Source organism: Drosophila nasuta, chromosome 2L, assembly GCF_023558535.2.
Source record: "Drosophila nasuta strain 15112-1781.00 chromosome 2L, ASM2355853v1, whole genome shotgun sequence".
Lineage (NCBI taxonomy): Eukaryota > Metazoa > Arthropoda > Insecta > Diptera > Drosophilidae > Drosophila > Drosophila nasuta.
In genome coordinates this window covers 7,062,959-7,078,283 of record NC_083455.1, presented here as the reverse complement: position 1 = coordinate 7,078,283, position 15,325 = coordinate 7,062,959, and the positions used below count along the sequence as shown (strand labels likewise).

The 15,325-nt window shown below is 37.5% G+C and overlaps 5 protein-coding genes across 5 annotated transcripts; 4 read left to right on the top strand and 1 right to left on the bottom strand.

The window, feature by feature from the left end:
• The first annotated feature begins 874 nt into the window (after window positions 1-874).
• On the top strand, window positions 875-1,531 carry LOC132785347 (craniofacial development protein 2-like). The gene has a single exon (XM_060791417.1). It carries the CDS (start codon window positions 875-877, stop codon window positions 1,529-1,531), a length of 657 nt encoding a protein of 218 aa, XP_060647400.1.
• A 2,352-nt stretch (window positions 1,532-3,883) lies between these two features.
• On the bottom strand, window positions 3,884-5,232 carry LOC132798718 (zinc carboxypeptidase A 1-like). The gene has a single exon (XM_060810673.1). It carries the CDS (start codon window positions 5,217-5,219, stop codon window positions 3,918-3,920), a length of 1,302 nt encoding a protein of 433 aa, XP_060666656.1. The 5' UTR covers window positions 5,220-5,232; the 3' UTR covers window positions 3,884-3,917.
• A 1,326-nt stretch (window positions 5,233-6,558) lies between these two features.
• Window positions 6,559-7,188, top strand: LOC132785264 (uncharacterized). The gene is made up of 2 exons (XM_060791272.1): window positions 6,559-6,599; window positions 6,667-7,188. Exons 1-2 carry the CDS (start codon window positions 6,564-6,566, stop codon window positions 7,186-7,188), a joined length of 558 nt encoding a protein of 185 aa, XP_060647255.1. The 5' UTR covers window positions 6,559-6,563.
• A 5,854-nt stretch (window positions 7,189-13,042) lies between these two features.
• Window positions 13,043-13,696, top strand: LOC132798350 (uncharacterized). Its single transcript, XM_060810170.1, has 2 exons — window positions 13,043-13,096; window positions 13,151-13,696. The coding sequence occupies exons 1-2, from the start codon at window positions 13,049-13,051 to the stop codon at window positions 13,649-13,651; spliced, it is 549 nt and encodes a 182-aa protein (XP_060666153.1). The 5' UTR covers window positions 13,043-13,048; the 3' UTR covers window positions 13,652-13,696.
• A 682-nt stretch (window positions 13,697-14,378) lies between these two features.
• Window positions 14,379-15,073, top strand: LOC132798349 (uncharacterized). Its single transcript, XM_060810169.1, has 2 exons — window positions 14,379-14,454; window positions 14,509-15,073. The coding sequence occupies exons 1-2, from the start codon at window positions 14,407-14,409 to the stop codon at window positions 15,022-15,024; spliced, it is 564 nt and encodes a 187-aa protein (XP_060666152.1). The 5' UTR covers window positions 14,379-14,406; the 3' UTR covers window positions 15,025-15,073.
• Window positions 15,074-15,325: the final 252 nt, after the last annotated feature.

The window sequence follows — 15,325 nt, the reverse complement described above, 5'->3', positions numbered from 1 at the left end:
AGAATCAAAAGCATAATAAGAAGACTTTATTTTTCAATGCAAAATGCTTAAACAATTTTGGTCGAATAATTAATCAAATTCTGTTGGAAAACATTATTTTGTTTAGAATTTTCTAGCAAAATAAAACTAAACAAGTAAGAAAGCTCTAGTGTACTCGACTGTGATATACCGGCTATCAATTTTTAATAAAATCAAAACTATGCGGTATTTTTCTTTAAATATTCTAATTATTGAAATAATCTAATTTGGTATATTACCAAAAAAAAATTATTACTATACAAATGGTATTTGATATATCGATATTCAAATTACACTTTAATGTACAAAACATGACAGATCATCGGAAATGTCTTTTTTGATCTGTTACTTTAATACATTTTCTGTTTGCACAAAGTTATATAGGTTAGGTTAGGTAGGACCGGCTGCACCTGTACGGAGCAAAGCATAGACCAAGTAATTATAATTAAATTCTACAAGCATCAAATTTTGAACTGATCACACTAACAATTTCTCAGAAAGGTTAAATTAATGGGAGCATTGCTTATTAATATAGCGCACGAGTAAATTAATTAATAATAAATTGGGATGGCTTTCATTCGTACAGAGTAAAGTTTCTGATTGCGGTCAACTTGGTGGCCGCCAGTGCGATCTCTGTCTACGAATGATTGCAAGTTGACACACAGCCTCCTCGTGGCACCTCCTGGGTAGCTATCTTAGCATCCGCTAAATAGCGAGCTAATGTGTGCAGCGAGTCATCCGGACGGTAAATGGTTGAGCGCAGGGTTTGGAACCCGCCTCGGAAAAAAGAAGCCCAAGGAAAACCAAAGCGAAAGCCTCGGAAAGAATCCCCCCTTATGTTGACGACCACCACAAAATGAAAAAGGACTACGATTTAAGGATATGCACCTGGAATGTCCGAACCCTTAATTGGGAAGGTGCCTCTATCCAACTGGCGGATGCCCTCGAGAAATTAAAGGCTGACATTACCGCCATCCAGGAAATGAGATGGACAGGACAAGGTTGTTCCAAGCGAGCAAACTGTGATATTTACTACAGCTGCCATGCGGAGAGGCGCGAATTTGGATGCGGATTTGTAGTAAGCCGGAGACTTCGCCACCACGTCTCCAATTTCACCCCAGTGAGTGAACGGCTGGCTACAATCCGCGTCAAAGCTAGATTTTTTAATCTTAGCATAATTTGCGCGCACGCCCCGACGGAGGAGAAGGACGATGCTGCTAAGGATGCATTCTACGCGAGACTCGAGGACACATACGACCGCTGCCCAAACCACGACGTGAAGATCATCCTCGGGGACTTCAACGCAAAGGTTGGGCGCGAACGCATCTTTGACCGCACCGTCGGTCAATTCAGCCTCCACGAGACCACCTCGAAGAACGGTTTCAGGCTGATTGACTTCGCCGCGGCGCGAAACATGGTAGTGAGTAGCACCAGATTTCGGCACCTCGACATCCACAAGGCCACATGGCTGTCCCCTGATCAGAAAACGCGCAACCATGTGATCATGTTGTGATAGACGGAAGGCATGCCTCAAGCGTGATGGACGTGCGTACGTTCCGTGGAGTCAACATAGACTCGGACCACTATCTTGTCGCAGCCAAGATACGCATGCGGCTATGCCGAGCGAAAAACGTACGCCCCATCATGCAACGAAAGCTTGACGTCACTAGGCTGCGATCACAACGGACAGCAACAGCCTACTCCACTCACCTCTCGGAACTGCTCCACCAACCAACCCCTCTTCCTGTTGACGCCGGCGGACTCTGGGCGCACATATCCCACTCCATGCGAGCTGCCGCTGAAACAGCCATTGGGTTCAAGCGCCCACCCACACGGAACCAATGGTATGACGAGGAGTGTCGCGTCGCAGCTGCGGCAAAAAACGCCGCCTACAGAAGAACGCTGCAGTCTGGCGCAACGCGAGCTACGTGTGAACGTTACAGGGAGAAAAGCAAGGAAGAGAGGCGGCTTTTTAGACGGAAAAAACGGGAGAAAGAAAAGCGAGAATGCGAGGAACTCGAGGTGTTGCAGGACAGAAATGATGCTCGAAAATTTTACCAACAAGTCAACCGTCTGACACATGGTTTCAAGACCGGAGCATCTAACTATCGAGATGAAAACGGGAATCTGGTTACAGATACGCAGTGCACGCTGAGGTTATGGAGGGCGCATTTCTCCAAGCTGCTAGCAGGCGATGACGGCACCAATCCCGCCATTGGAGGAAGCAGCCCGATACCACCAATCGACGACAATGTGGATATACCACTACCTAGCCATGACGAGGTCCGAGTTGCTATTATGCGACTCAAAAACAACAAAGCAGCCGGTGCTGATGGACTGCCTGCAGAGTTGTTTAAGGCCGGCGGCGAAGAGCTGATAAGGTGCATGCATCAGCTCTTCTGCAGAATATGGCTAGAAGAAAGCATGCCCAACGATTGGAATCTCAGCGTCCTTTGTCCTGTGCTGAAGAAAGGTGACCCGACGATATGCACCAACTACCGGGGAATTAGCCTGATTGCCATCTCATATAAGGTCCTATCGAGCGTAATATGTGAACGACTGAAGCCGTATACCAGCACACTGATCGGACCTTATCAGTGCGGCTTCAGACCTGGCAAATCCACCATAGACCAGATCTTCACATTGCGCCAAATCCTGGAGAAAACCCACGAAAATGGGATTGACACACACCATCTCTTACAAAGCTGCATTCGATAGTCCGACACGAGAACGCCTATATGCCACCATGTGTGAGTTCGGTATTCCTGCAAAGCTGATACGTCTTTGCAGGATGACATTGAGCAGCACCATCAGCTCTGTCAAGGTAGGAACGAACCTCTCCGAACCTTTCAATACCGTTCGAGGTTTCAGACAAGGCGACCCCCTGTCGTGCAACCTCTTCAACTTTGTGATGGAAGGGGTCTTGCGGAAAGCCGGTGTGCATCGTGCTGGCACTATATTTTATAAAAGTGTCCAGCTCCTTGCTTACGCGGATGATATTGACATCATTGGCCGCAGCAAGCGTGATGTCACTGCTGCATTTTCCGCTATCGAAAAAGAGTCAGCAAAAGTGGGTTTGGCGGTAAACGAGGGCAAGACGAAGTATATGCTGTCGACAAGCAGGGAGGCGCGGCGACTAGACTCCCAGGTGGTAGCAGACAACTATATGTTCGAAGTGGTCAAGGAGTTCACATACCTTGGCACTGCCATCAACACCAAAAATGACGTCAGCCTGGAGATCAAGCGAAGAATCACACTTGCCAATAGGTGCTACTTTGGTCTGAGTAGGCAAATGTGCAATAGAGACCTCTCTCGCCGAACAAAATTAGCACTCTACAAGACACTCATCCTACCCGTGCTCTTATATGGCGCAGAAGCATGGGTAGTGTCAATGACAGATGCAGCAGCGCTTGGAGTGTGCGAGAGGAAAATTCTTCGCAAGATCTTCGGTCCCGTTCGGATTGGGGACGACTTTCGCATTCGGATGAACCACGAGCTGTACGAGTTGTACGACGACGTGGACGTGGTCCGGCGCATCACGATACAACGTCTGCGCTGGCTCGGACACGTTGTGCGTATGGATGAAGAATCTCCAGCTCAGAAGGTATTCGAAGCGAGAGTCGACTACGGGCGACGACGAAGGGGACGACCAAATCTTCGTTGGAAGGACCAAGAGCAGGACCTTAATCTGCTGGGAATTTCCAATTGGAGGAGGCGCGCGAAGAGCAGAGGCGCCTGGAGGGAGACGCTGAGGTCGGCCAAAACCCGAAATGGGTTGTAGTGCCACCTAATAATAATAATGACATGTGTACACATTCTATTTAGATTATCCAAGGCAGTTAAAGTAATTAAGACTAAGATAAAATTCAGTTTTATATGTGGACAACAATTGAAGTCGTTTATTTATCGAAATAGCCCAAAGCCTTGACCTCGGTAGCCATGGCGACAATGGAGTCCAGCAACTCCTCGCTGGCGGGAATAATCTGCTCAGCGGGTAGTCTGAAGCCAGTAAGGATGGAGTTGGAGGACGGACGCAGCTCATAGCAGAAAGACATGCGCACATCCTGAGTGCCATACGCCCAATCAACGCTGGCACCAGCTGCGGGGTAGATGGCATCATAGATGTTGCCACCAGTGTACCTGGTGCTGTAGCGCTGCGAGACAGCCGCGATAGCAGCTTCATACACTTGTTCGTAGTCCTTGACATTATCGGGCAGCTCATTGGTGTGGCCATAAGGATACAGCAGGTACTGCGAGTAAGCGTGGAGCGAGATGTACAGCTGAATATTGTCCTTTATCGAGGCAATGTATTGCGACAGCGAATAAGTCTCGATCTCAGAGAAGGCCTCGGGACCGGCATAGGTGTCAGAGCAGGCACTATCGCTGGCACCCACCTCGTTCCAATGGAAACCCCAGTTGCGGTTAGGATCAGCGCCAAAGCAGCTGCCATAGGGAGTGCGAGTCTTGCGCCAGAAGCGATTTGTGGTGTGAGTGTACACATAGCCATCGGGATTCGCATGGGGGAAGACGTACCAGTTGTAGTTGTCGGCCAACTCCTTGATGGAGTCTACCTCAGAGGTCAGCAGTTGGTTGATGATGAAGGTGGCAGCAGCGGGAGCAATCCATTCGCGAGCATGAATGCCAGCCTCCAGGAAGATGCCGGGCTTGTCAGACAGACTCTTGGAGATCTTAACACCCAGAATAGAACGGCGCTGATAGCTCTTGCCACCCTCGATCAGTGTGACAACATGGGGATATTTCGAGGCCAGCTGTATCATCCAGGTATAGGTATCCTCTAGTTCATAGTACTGTGCCCAGTTGTATTCGTCGTCAGCGCGTCCCGTCATGCCAACGCGTCCCTTGATGGCAACCTTCTCGTCGACTTCATCCATAGATTTTTGGAAATCCTTCGATTGCAGCTCGTATTTAATCTCAGCCCTGCCCAACAGGTCCAATAGATCGGGAACCTTGTGGGGAGCGACAACCATCTGAACATCTTTACCCACAATGTGCACACCATCTAGGAAGAGGATGGAGTCGGAGGAACCCTCCAGATCCTTAAGCACGGCGAGTTGAGCCTCGTTTGCGGCATTGGCCTTGTAGAGACGATAGTTGTCGTAGCGGACACGTTCCGCTTGGCCAACAGCAAGCGTGGCCAACAGGCCAAAGAGAGCGAATAGCAGAGACTTGTTCAGCGACATGGCTGTCGTTGGTATAACATCTTTGTGAGCATTTGTTTGACTTATATAGATGGTCGGGGTTTTGGGCATAACGTATCTGATAAGCGGCGATAAGACAATTGGCCAAATTTTATTTATTACCTTTAGGCTTACATTGTCACCTTTTAGAAGCATAAATAAAAAAAATGAATAAAACTAAAAAAAAAAAAAATTATCTGCGTCCCAAACTTATCAATGCCACGATTCTCTCGGCATAAATCAGGGGGAAAAATAGTATACATTTGTTGGGCGCGCGTCAAAATTCCATTGGAAACGTACAATGTTTTTGTAAATGTTTGAAAAAAAAAGTTTCGTTTACGCTAGTTGTAAAACAAATGGGCTTAATCATGGCCGTCTATCAGTTTATAAATGAATGACTGGCAATCAAGAAACCGAATATACGTTTCCAAAGGCCAGTCGCGTTAAAAGGGGATTTTCATGTAATACTGTCTAGAAAGCATTTTCTAATAGAATTTAAAGTATAATAAGAAGACTTTACACAAATTTTTTAATTTTTAATGCAAAATGCTTAAACAATTTTGGTCGAATAATTAATCAAATTCTGTTGGAAAACATTATTTTGTTTATAATTGTCTCGCAAAATAAGACTAAATGAGTAAGAAAGCTCCAGTGTGCTCGACTGTGATATACCGGCTATCAATTTTTAATAAAATCAAAACTATGCGGTATTTTTCTTTAAATATTCTAATAAATATACCAAAAAAATATTGCCATACAAATGGTATTTGATATATCGATATACAACTATATTCAAATTACACTTTAGTGTACAAAACATGACAGATCATCGGAGATGTCTCTTTTGATCTGTTACTTTAATACATTTTCTGTTTGCACAAAGTTATATGACTCTATAAGATTTAATTATGTAATTATAATAAAATTCTACAAGCATCAAATTTTGAACTGACCACACTAACAATTTCTCAGAAAGGTTAAATTAATGGGAGCATTGCTTATTAATATAGCGCACGAGTAAATTAAACTAAATCATACATAATACATCTATCAGACCTTTCTTTAGAGATAGCAATTTTGACAACACTACTATTAGCACAAGGAAACTATATATTATATATATACTCAAAACTGCTATCTCTCTCTCTTTATATATATATATATATATATATATATATATATATATATACACATATGTATGTGTATTCTGTATATAAGCATAGACACTCAATTTCTCGACTTTTTTGGATTGCGATTGCGTGATCCGTCGATTTAACTTCGTTGCTTGCTATATAAGCTGACAAATTCGCACTTGAAATGTTAGTACGAATTAAATATTTTTTGAAGATGCGTAATGCGTATACAGTGATTCTTGCTCTCCTGGTGTGTATTCTTGTGGATAATTACAAAGGAGTGGGTCCATGTATTAACTTAACGACAATCTTTACAGAGCATCGGAAATGCTGCTCTAGGCAACAACCTTGAAAATAATTTGAAAGAAGCTGCCATAGAAACTAAAATTCTTATCAATAAGGGCGACGTACAAGTTTATCTTGAAATAGCTGAAGCAATTGTGTCAAATAAAATTGCACCTAAAGAGGAGATTGAAAATTGGCGCGGATATGCTTCCGAGTTAAAATCTTGGAATGTCACAATCGAGGAGGATTATCTTTTACCGCTAAGAAGGATTGTGTCTCACATCCCATTGACCCAACTTAGAAGCAAATTAGATGCATATTTGGATGGTGAATTGTCAAAATTTGATTCCGACATGATAAAACGCAATGATGAACAATATACGTCTTTTAAAATTAGGGCAACTGATATTATAAATGACGCAAAAAAGGCAGGCTATACCAATGAAATCCTAAATAACAAATTTAATGATTTTCGTTATTCAAAAAACGACAACCAACTAGAATCCAATTTTAATGTTCTTCTCTCTTATCTAAATGGTTTGAATCTAAATTAAACTTCAGAAAATAAAAATAAATTTGAGTTGCGATACGCCTAATAAAGATTTGTATTTTTAACTTGTTTTATTAATCTTTTTCCAAAGACGTGCTAAACTTATTTATTAACCTAAATCATGCTTCCGTTAGTTCGTTTTTAGAGATAGCAAAGTTGACACTTCTCAAAGTACACAAATTTATTTTGCAGATTGCAGATTGAATGTATATAATACATATAATAAAATAATAAATAATATAAATATAAATATACATACATATGTGCTTATATAAAAAGCGCCGATGTTGAATAGACTAATTAGTGTCTATGTCTGCGTCATTGTATACATATATAGACTATTCAACATCGGCGCATTCTATATAAACTCATAAATATGAACTTGGAATGTTAGTACGACTTAAATATTTTCTGAAGATGCCTTTTGTGTATACAGCGATTCTCGCTCTCCTGATGTGTGTCCTTGTGAATAATTGTAGATGAGCGGGTGTTCTGATGATATTGGACTTTAAGCTGGCCATACTATAATTCTTCTCAAAAAAGTTCTAAAGCCACAAGACCATTTATTATTATTATAGCATACGAGTAAATTATACTAAATCCGTTTCTTAGAGAAAGCAATATTGTCAATACTTCTCTTAGTAGACAATGTTTATTTGCAAAAAAAAAACATGAATAAACTGAAATAGAACTAGAATTTTGTAGATTTAATGTATGTATGTATATAATAAATGTATTATAAAATAATGTATACAAAATATTTCTGCATATAAGCTGATAAATTCGTACTTGAAATATCAGTACGATTTAAATATTTTCTGAAGATAAGTGTTGCGTACACAGCGATTCTTGCTCTCCTGGTGTGTGTCTTTGTGAATGATTGTATAGGATTGGGTGTGTGTATCAATTTAAATACTATTGAGATTTAAATTCTCATAAATAGAGCCTACTTACGATCTAACATTGAATTCGCTGAAGCAATTGAGGCGAGTAGGGTATTACCTAAAGAGGAGATTGAAAAGTGCCATATATAAAATTTGATTATGACAAATTTAATGAATATTCCAATTGTGCCTTCTCCAAATTATTTTCCGATGTCTAATATTATAAATGTAGCTAAAAAATCAGGTTATTTTAATGAGATCGTGAACACCACATTTAGGCACTTTGCTGAATCAAAAGGAAGACGTCGAGAATTCTATTTCGACCATTTACTCTCTTATCTAGTTAATGTTGAAAATTAAAACTTTTGAAACTAAAAAAATAAAATAAATTCTGGAAGCATTTTGAACTGATCATACTAAATACTTCTAAAAAAAAGTTTTAATAATAATACATATAGCGCACTAGTAAATTAAGCTTCTTTTAGTTTGTTTCTTAGAGATAGCAACATTGACAATACTTCTCTTAGTACACAACGTTTGTTCGCAAATTTCGACACGCTCACTGTGTAAACCCAAAGAAACTGAAAAAAAACTGGAATTAAGTAGATTTAATGTATATGTATATAAATACTCAAAACAAACATATGTATTATTATAAATATATATGAATGTGCACCTTAACATAGACATAGCTAAACATTCAAGCAATGTCGCACTTAGCTTGATTTTTTTTCGGATTCCGACTGCGATATCAGAATCTGAATTTCGTGAGTTGATCGCTCAATATTATACGCCTTATAAAATTAGGGCTAATATCAAATGCCCAATAATAATAATAATAATACCAATAAAATCCTGTACCCCAAATTTACCCAATTTGTTGAGTCAGAAGGCAAAACGACGGGAAATCTATTTTGATATTTTACTCGTTTATTTAGCTAAGATTTTGATAAATTTAAATTTTAAAAAATTAAATTAAATTCTGCAAGCATTAAATCTTAAACTGGGAAAGGGAGCATTTATTATTAATAAAACACTAGAGTAAATTTAGCTGAATCATACATCTAGTGATAGCAAGTTTGTTTGCAAGTTTTGATTTAAAACTAGATTTAGTAGTTTGTATTTTGAATGTATAAAATATGAGTCGATGGCCTTAGTAGCTAGCACTCCCTTCTTTTAGTTATTATATTATATTATTTGGTATAATAATTAACATGTAAATAATAATAATAATAATTTTGTTAAAATGCGCTTTCCTGGTGTGCCGACGTACAATATATTATTGAATTAGCTGATGCAATTCAGGCGAGTACGGTTTTACCTAAAGACGACATTGAAAAGTGGCAAACCTTAAACTAAATCAAAATCTGGAATGTGAGCATCGCAGACGCTTATAGGTTGCAACAAATCAGTCTTGCGCCTCGATCGCTAAAACGAGAAATTTACAAGGACAAATTAAATGAATACTCGAATGGTGCCTTCTCCAAACTTAAATCCGATTTTCAGCGCTCAATATTATGCGTATTTTAAAATGTAGTAAAAAACGATATACCAATGAATTCCTAAATACCTAATTCACTAATTTTGCTGAGTTAGAGGTTAAAGAATAGAACTATTGTTTCAATATTTTGATCTAGTTGAGATTAAAACAAAATGAATATTTCCAAAATAAAATTAAATATTGCAAGCATCGACACTAATCTTTTCATTTCAAAAAAAGTTATAACGTAATGGGAGCAATAATTAATAATACAGCACAAGAATATTCATGACCGAAATAATACTTCTATCAGTCTGCTTCTTAGAGAGAGCAAAGTTGACAACACTATTTTTAGTACAAGTTTGCTTGCAAAATTCGCCACAATCATAGTCTAAAATAAAGGAAAGTGAAATAAAACTGGAAGTTTTAATATTTAATGTATATAATATATATGTATATAATTATTAATATATATGTATAAATATATATGTATGTTTTTTTCACAAATCTAAGCACTCAACTATTCTACATTTTCGGATTGCGATCGCGTGATCAGTCGGTGCCTGCTATATAAGCTGATGAACTTGCATTTGAAACGTTAGTACGATTTAAATATTTTTTGAAGATGCGCATTGCTTATACAGCGATTTTCGCCATCCTGGTGTGTGTTCTGGTAAATAATTATAAACAGTGGGTTTGCGTTTTTTAAATAACGAAAGCATTTACAGAGCATCGGAAGTTCTGCTCTAGCCTCCAGCCTCGAACATGATTTGAGAGAAGCTGCTGTCGAGACTAAAATCCTCGTCAACAAAGCCGAAGTACAATCTATTATTAAATTAATTGAAGTAATTGAGGCGAATAAGATTTTACCTGAAGAGGATCTTCCAAAGTGGCATGCATATGCTGTTCAGTTAAAATCTTGGAATGTTACCATCAAAACCGATTATAATAAACCCTAACGCAGTCTTCTGACAGGACCAGAAAAGGATAGAAAATTAGAAGAATATTCCAATGGTGCCTACTCTACAATTCTATCCGATCTACGTAAACTCACCGCTCAATATTATACGGCTTTCCAGATTAAAGCATCTAATATTATAAATGCAGCAAAAGAATCCGGATATACCAATATATTCCTGGATAGCATATTTGCTGATTTTGCTGTGGCAGAAGGCGATCGACGACAAAGCTATTTCGGTATTTTACTATCTCGTCTAATTAAGGGTGAAACAAATTGAAAGATTTAAAAATAAAATGAAACTATGCTATATACGGCTATATTGAATGCATAATTGTATTTTTTTTTTTTGGGAAAGTAGAAAGTAATAAATCTAATAAAACACATAATTCAACATTAATTCTTCTTCACTTCCAATTGGCCTGCAATTAGAATTTAGACATATCAATCAATCATTCATTGACTTGACAGCTCTTGACCCACGGTCACATGCCAGCTAATTGATGAGCCATACTAAATGCCAAAGAAGATAAAAATGTCTTTCAGACTGTATCGAGAACTGCTTATAACAAGATGGTTCAATTAGCTGAAGGGGAGTCCGAGAGCCGTCGACTCTTTAGAGATTTTCTACGCAATAGTTATATCAGCGGACTGCAGCCCTTTCTCTTTGAGACCTCAGTGCGCTATGCGAAGTGAGTATGACTGCAATTTCCCTCTTTTGTGAGACCATTACAAAGTCTATTGACAGAGCTCTCTGGCTAACGTTTCTGGCTGTGATTGTAGTCGCGACCCACATCGTCACATCACAGTCTAAAACCAAGAAAACTGATTTAAAACGAGAATTTAGTAGTTTGTATTTTGAATGTATAAAACATGAGCCGATTGCCTTAGTAGCTAGCAATCCCTTCTTTTAGTTATTATATTATTTGGTAACGAACAAGACTATTATTTTAATATTTTATTCTCTTATCTAGTTAAGATTGAAACAAAATAAATATTTAAAAAAAAAAAAATTAAATATTGCAAGCATCAACACTAATCTTTTCATTTCAAAAAAATTATAACGTAATGGGAGCAATAATTAATACAATACAATTACAGCACAAGAATATACTCGTACATGGCCGAAATCATACTTCTGTCAGTCTGCTTCATAGAGAGAGCAAAGTTGACAACGCTATTTTTAGTACAAGTTTGCTTCCAAAATTTGCCACAATCATAGTCTAAAATAAAGGGAAGTGAAATAAAACTGGAAGTTTTTATATTTAATGTACATATATAACATATGTATAAGTGTCCGACGGATGTCGCGTGCGACCATCTTTACAGTAAAAAAAAAAAAAACATAAACTGAAACATTTTTAAAAATAAGTAAAGATTATTCTTATTGCTACTAATCTAGATTAGTACTTTAATTAGAGCTTAGAATGGTTTTTGGTTTTATTTCTGTTTGGTTTTCTATTCTGATAATTGCAAAAATTAACAAATTCATACGCAAACCAAAAAATGAACGAATTTATATATTTTATCGTAAAACAGGACAAGTTCCTAAAATCAATCTTAGCTCTTAATATAGCGCTAACCCAAAGCTTCAAGAATAACCTTCACTTATTTTTATACCCGCTACTCATAGGGTAGAAGGGTATTATAACTTTGTGCCGACAGGAAATGTATGTAACAGGTAGAAGGAGGCATCTCCGACCCTATAAAGTATATATATTCTTGATCAGCGTCAACAGCCGAGACGATCTAGCCATGTCCGTCTGTCCGTCTGTGTGTCTGTCCGTATAAACACCTAGATCTCAGAGAATATAAGAGATAGAACATTTCGACAGCATTTGTTATGTTTGCACGCAGAACAAGTTTGTTTCAAATTGTTGCCACGCCCACTTCCGCCCTCGCAAATCAAAAAAATCGAATAACAAGCGTAATTTTAAAGCTAAAGTTGGTATATATAATTATAACTATAATAGTTATGATTCCTGAAAATTTAGTTGCGATCAGATAAAAATTGTCGAAGTTATTAAATAAATACTTTTGTATGGGCAAAAACGTCTACTTACTAGGGGTCTTAGTTGCTTTGACTGACAATGTGGTCTATTGAGCCGTCTATGGTATATTTTGAATGCGGTACTATATCGATATACCACAAATACCATTTGGTATATTTTAAGTATTTTTGCAGTATATTCGGTATATTTTGAGAATAATATCGCAAAATATATTTTATTCAAAATGGGTAGCGGGTATTTCACAGTCGAGTACACTCGACTGTAGCTTTCTTACTTGTTAAAATTTAGTTGATGTTTTTTCACTGTAAAGACCGTACGCTACAAATTCCGTCAGAGAATTACCCATATACATATGTATATAATTATTAATATATTATACTCGTATATATGTATATAAATATATTTTTATGTTTTTCGACAAATCTAAGCACTCAACTATTCTACATTTTCGGATCGCGATTGCGTGATCAGCTATATAAGCTGATAAATATTCATTTGAAGTGTTAGTACGATTTAAATATTTTTTGAAGATGCGTATTCTTTATACAGTGATTCTCGCCTTTCTTGTGTGTGTTCCGGTAAATAATCATAAACAGTGGATTTGTTTTTTTAAATAACGAAAGCATTTACAGAGCATCGGAAGTTCTGCTCTAGCCTCCACTCTAGAACATGATTTGAGAGAAGCTGCTGTCGAGACTAAAATCCTCGTTAACAAAGCCGACGTACAATCTCTCATTAAATTAATTGAAGTAATTGAGGCCAATAAGATTTTACCTGAAGAGGACCTTCCAAAGTGGCATGCATATGCTGTTCAGTTGAAATCTTGGAATGTTACCATCGATAATGATTATACTAAGCCCCAACTTACTCTTCTGCCGGTGCCAGGACCAGAAGAGTATAGAAAATTCGATGAATATTCGAATGGTGCCCACTCCAAAATTCTATCCGATCTACATAAACTCACCGCTCAATATCATACGGCTTTCCAGATTAAAGCATCTAATATTATAAATGCAGCAAAAGAATCCGGATATACCAATATCATCCTGGATAGCATATTTGCTGATTTTACTACAGCAGAAGGCGATCGACGACAAATCTATTTCGATATTTTACTATCTCGTCTAATTTAGAGTGAAACAAAGGAGAAAAATTTAAAAATATGTTAAAATGAAATTATGCACACAAATTTAAAAAAGTTTCTCATTATTATTATTAAAAATAAATTTCTTTCTATCCGTGTGTTGAATATAACAAAGGTTAACTACGTTACTCTACTAAATAATGAGTTAATAAAAAAATAATAATATATTTACTGCGGATTCCATGAAAATAAAAAATATGACACACAGACACACAGACGGACATGGCTAGATCGTCTCGGCTGTTGTCGCTGATCAAGAATATATATACTTTATAGGGTCGGAGATGCCTTCTTATACCTGTTAGATACATCTCCTGTCGGCACAAAGTTATAATACCCTTCTACCCTATGGGTAGCGGGTATAAAAAGTTATAATGTAATGGGAGCAATAACTAAAAATACAGCACAAGAGTATAAATGGCCGAAATCATACTTCTTGCTGCTTAGAGAGAGCAAAGTTGACAAAACTATTCTTAGTACAAATTTGCTTCCAAAATTCGTCACGATCATAGTTCAAAATACAGGAAAGAAAAATAAAACTGGAAGTTTTTTTTATTAAATGTGTATAACATATGCATAGTATACGTATTTAATTATAAATATATATATGTATGTTTTTTCACAAATCTAAGCACTCAACTATTCTACATTTTCGAATTGCGATCGCGTGATCAGTCGGTGCCTGCTATATAAGCTGATAAATATTCATTTGAAGCGCTAGTACGATTTAAATATTTTTTGAAGATGCGCATTGTTTATACAGCGATTCTCGCTTTCCTGATGTGTGTTCTGGTGAATAATTATAAATATTGGGTTTGCGTTTTTAAATAACGAAAGCATTTACAGAGCATCGGAAATTCTGCTCTAGCCTCCAGTCTCGAACATGATTTGAGAGAAGCTGCTGTCGAGACTCAAATCCTCATCAACAAGGCCGACGTACAATCTCTCATTAAATTAATTGAAGTAATTGAGGTGAATAAAATTTTACCTGAAGAGGATCTTCCAAAGTGGCATGCATATGCTGTTCAGTTGAAATCTTGGAATGTTACCATCGATAAAGATTATACTAAGCCCCAACGCAGTCTTATGCCAGAGCCAGGACCAGAAGAGTATAGAAAATTAGATGAATATTCGAATGGTGCCTACTCCAAAATTGTATCCGATCTACGTAAACTCACCGCTCAATATTATACGGCTTTCCAGATTAAAGCATCTAATATTATAAATGCAGCAAAAGAATCCGGATATTCCAATAGCAACGTGGACAACATATTTGCCAAATTGTCTACGTCAGAAGGCGATCAACAACAATCCTATTTCGATATTTTACTATTTTCTCTAACTAGGGGTGAAACAAAATGAAAAATTTTAAAATAAAATGATTGATATTAATTGATCGCACCATTAGCCATTTGCAAGTGTGTATGCAAGAAATGTTTTTTGGATTGGTTTTTGTTAAGAGCATTAAATTTCAATATTTATCGCATTGTATGGAGCACATATATTTGGTTCTATGAGTCCCAAACAATTTATGAATATTATTTGTTTTTTAATAGTATGTTATTTTTTTGGGAAAGTAGAAAGTAATAAATCTAATAAAACACATAATTCAATAATTGTATGTATACTCCAACATTAATTCTTCTTCACTTCCAATTAGCCT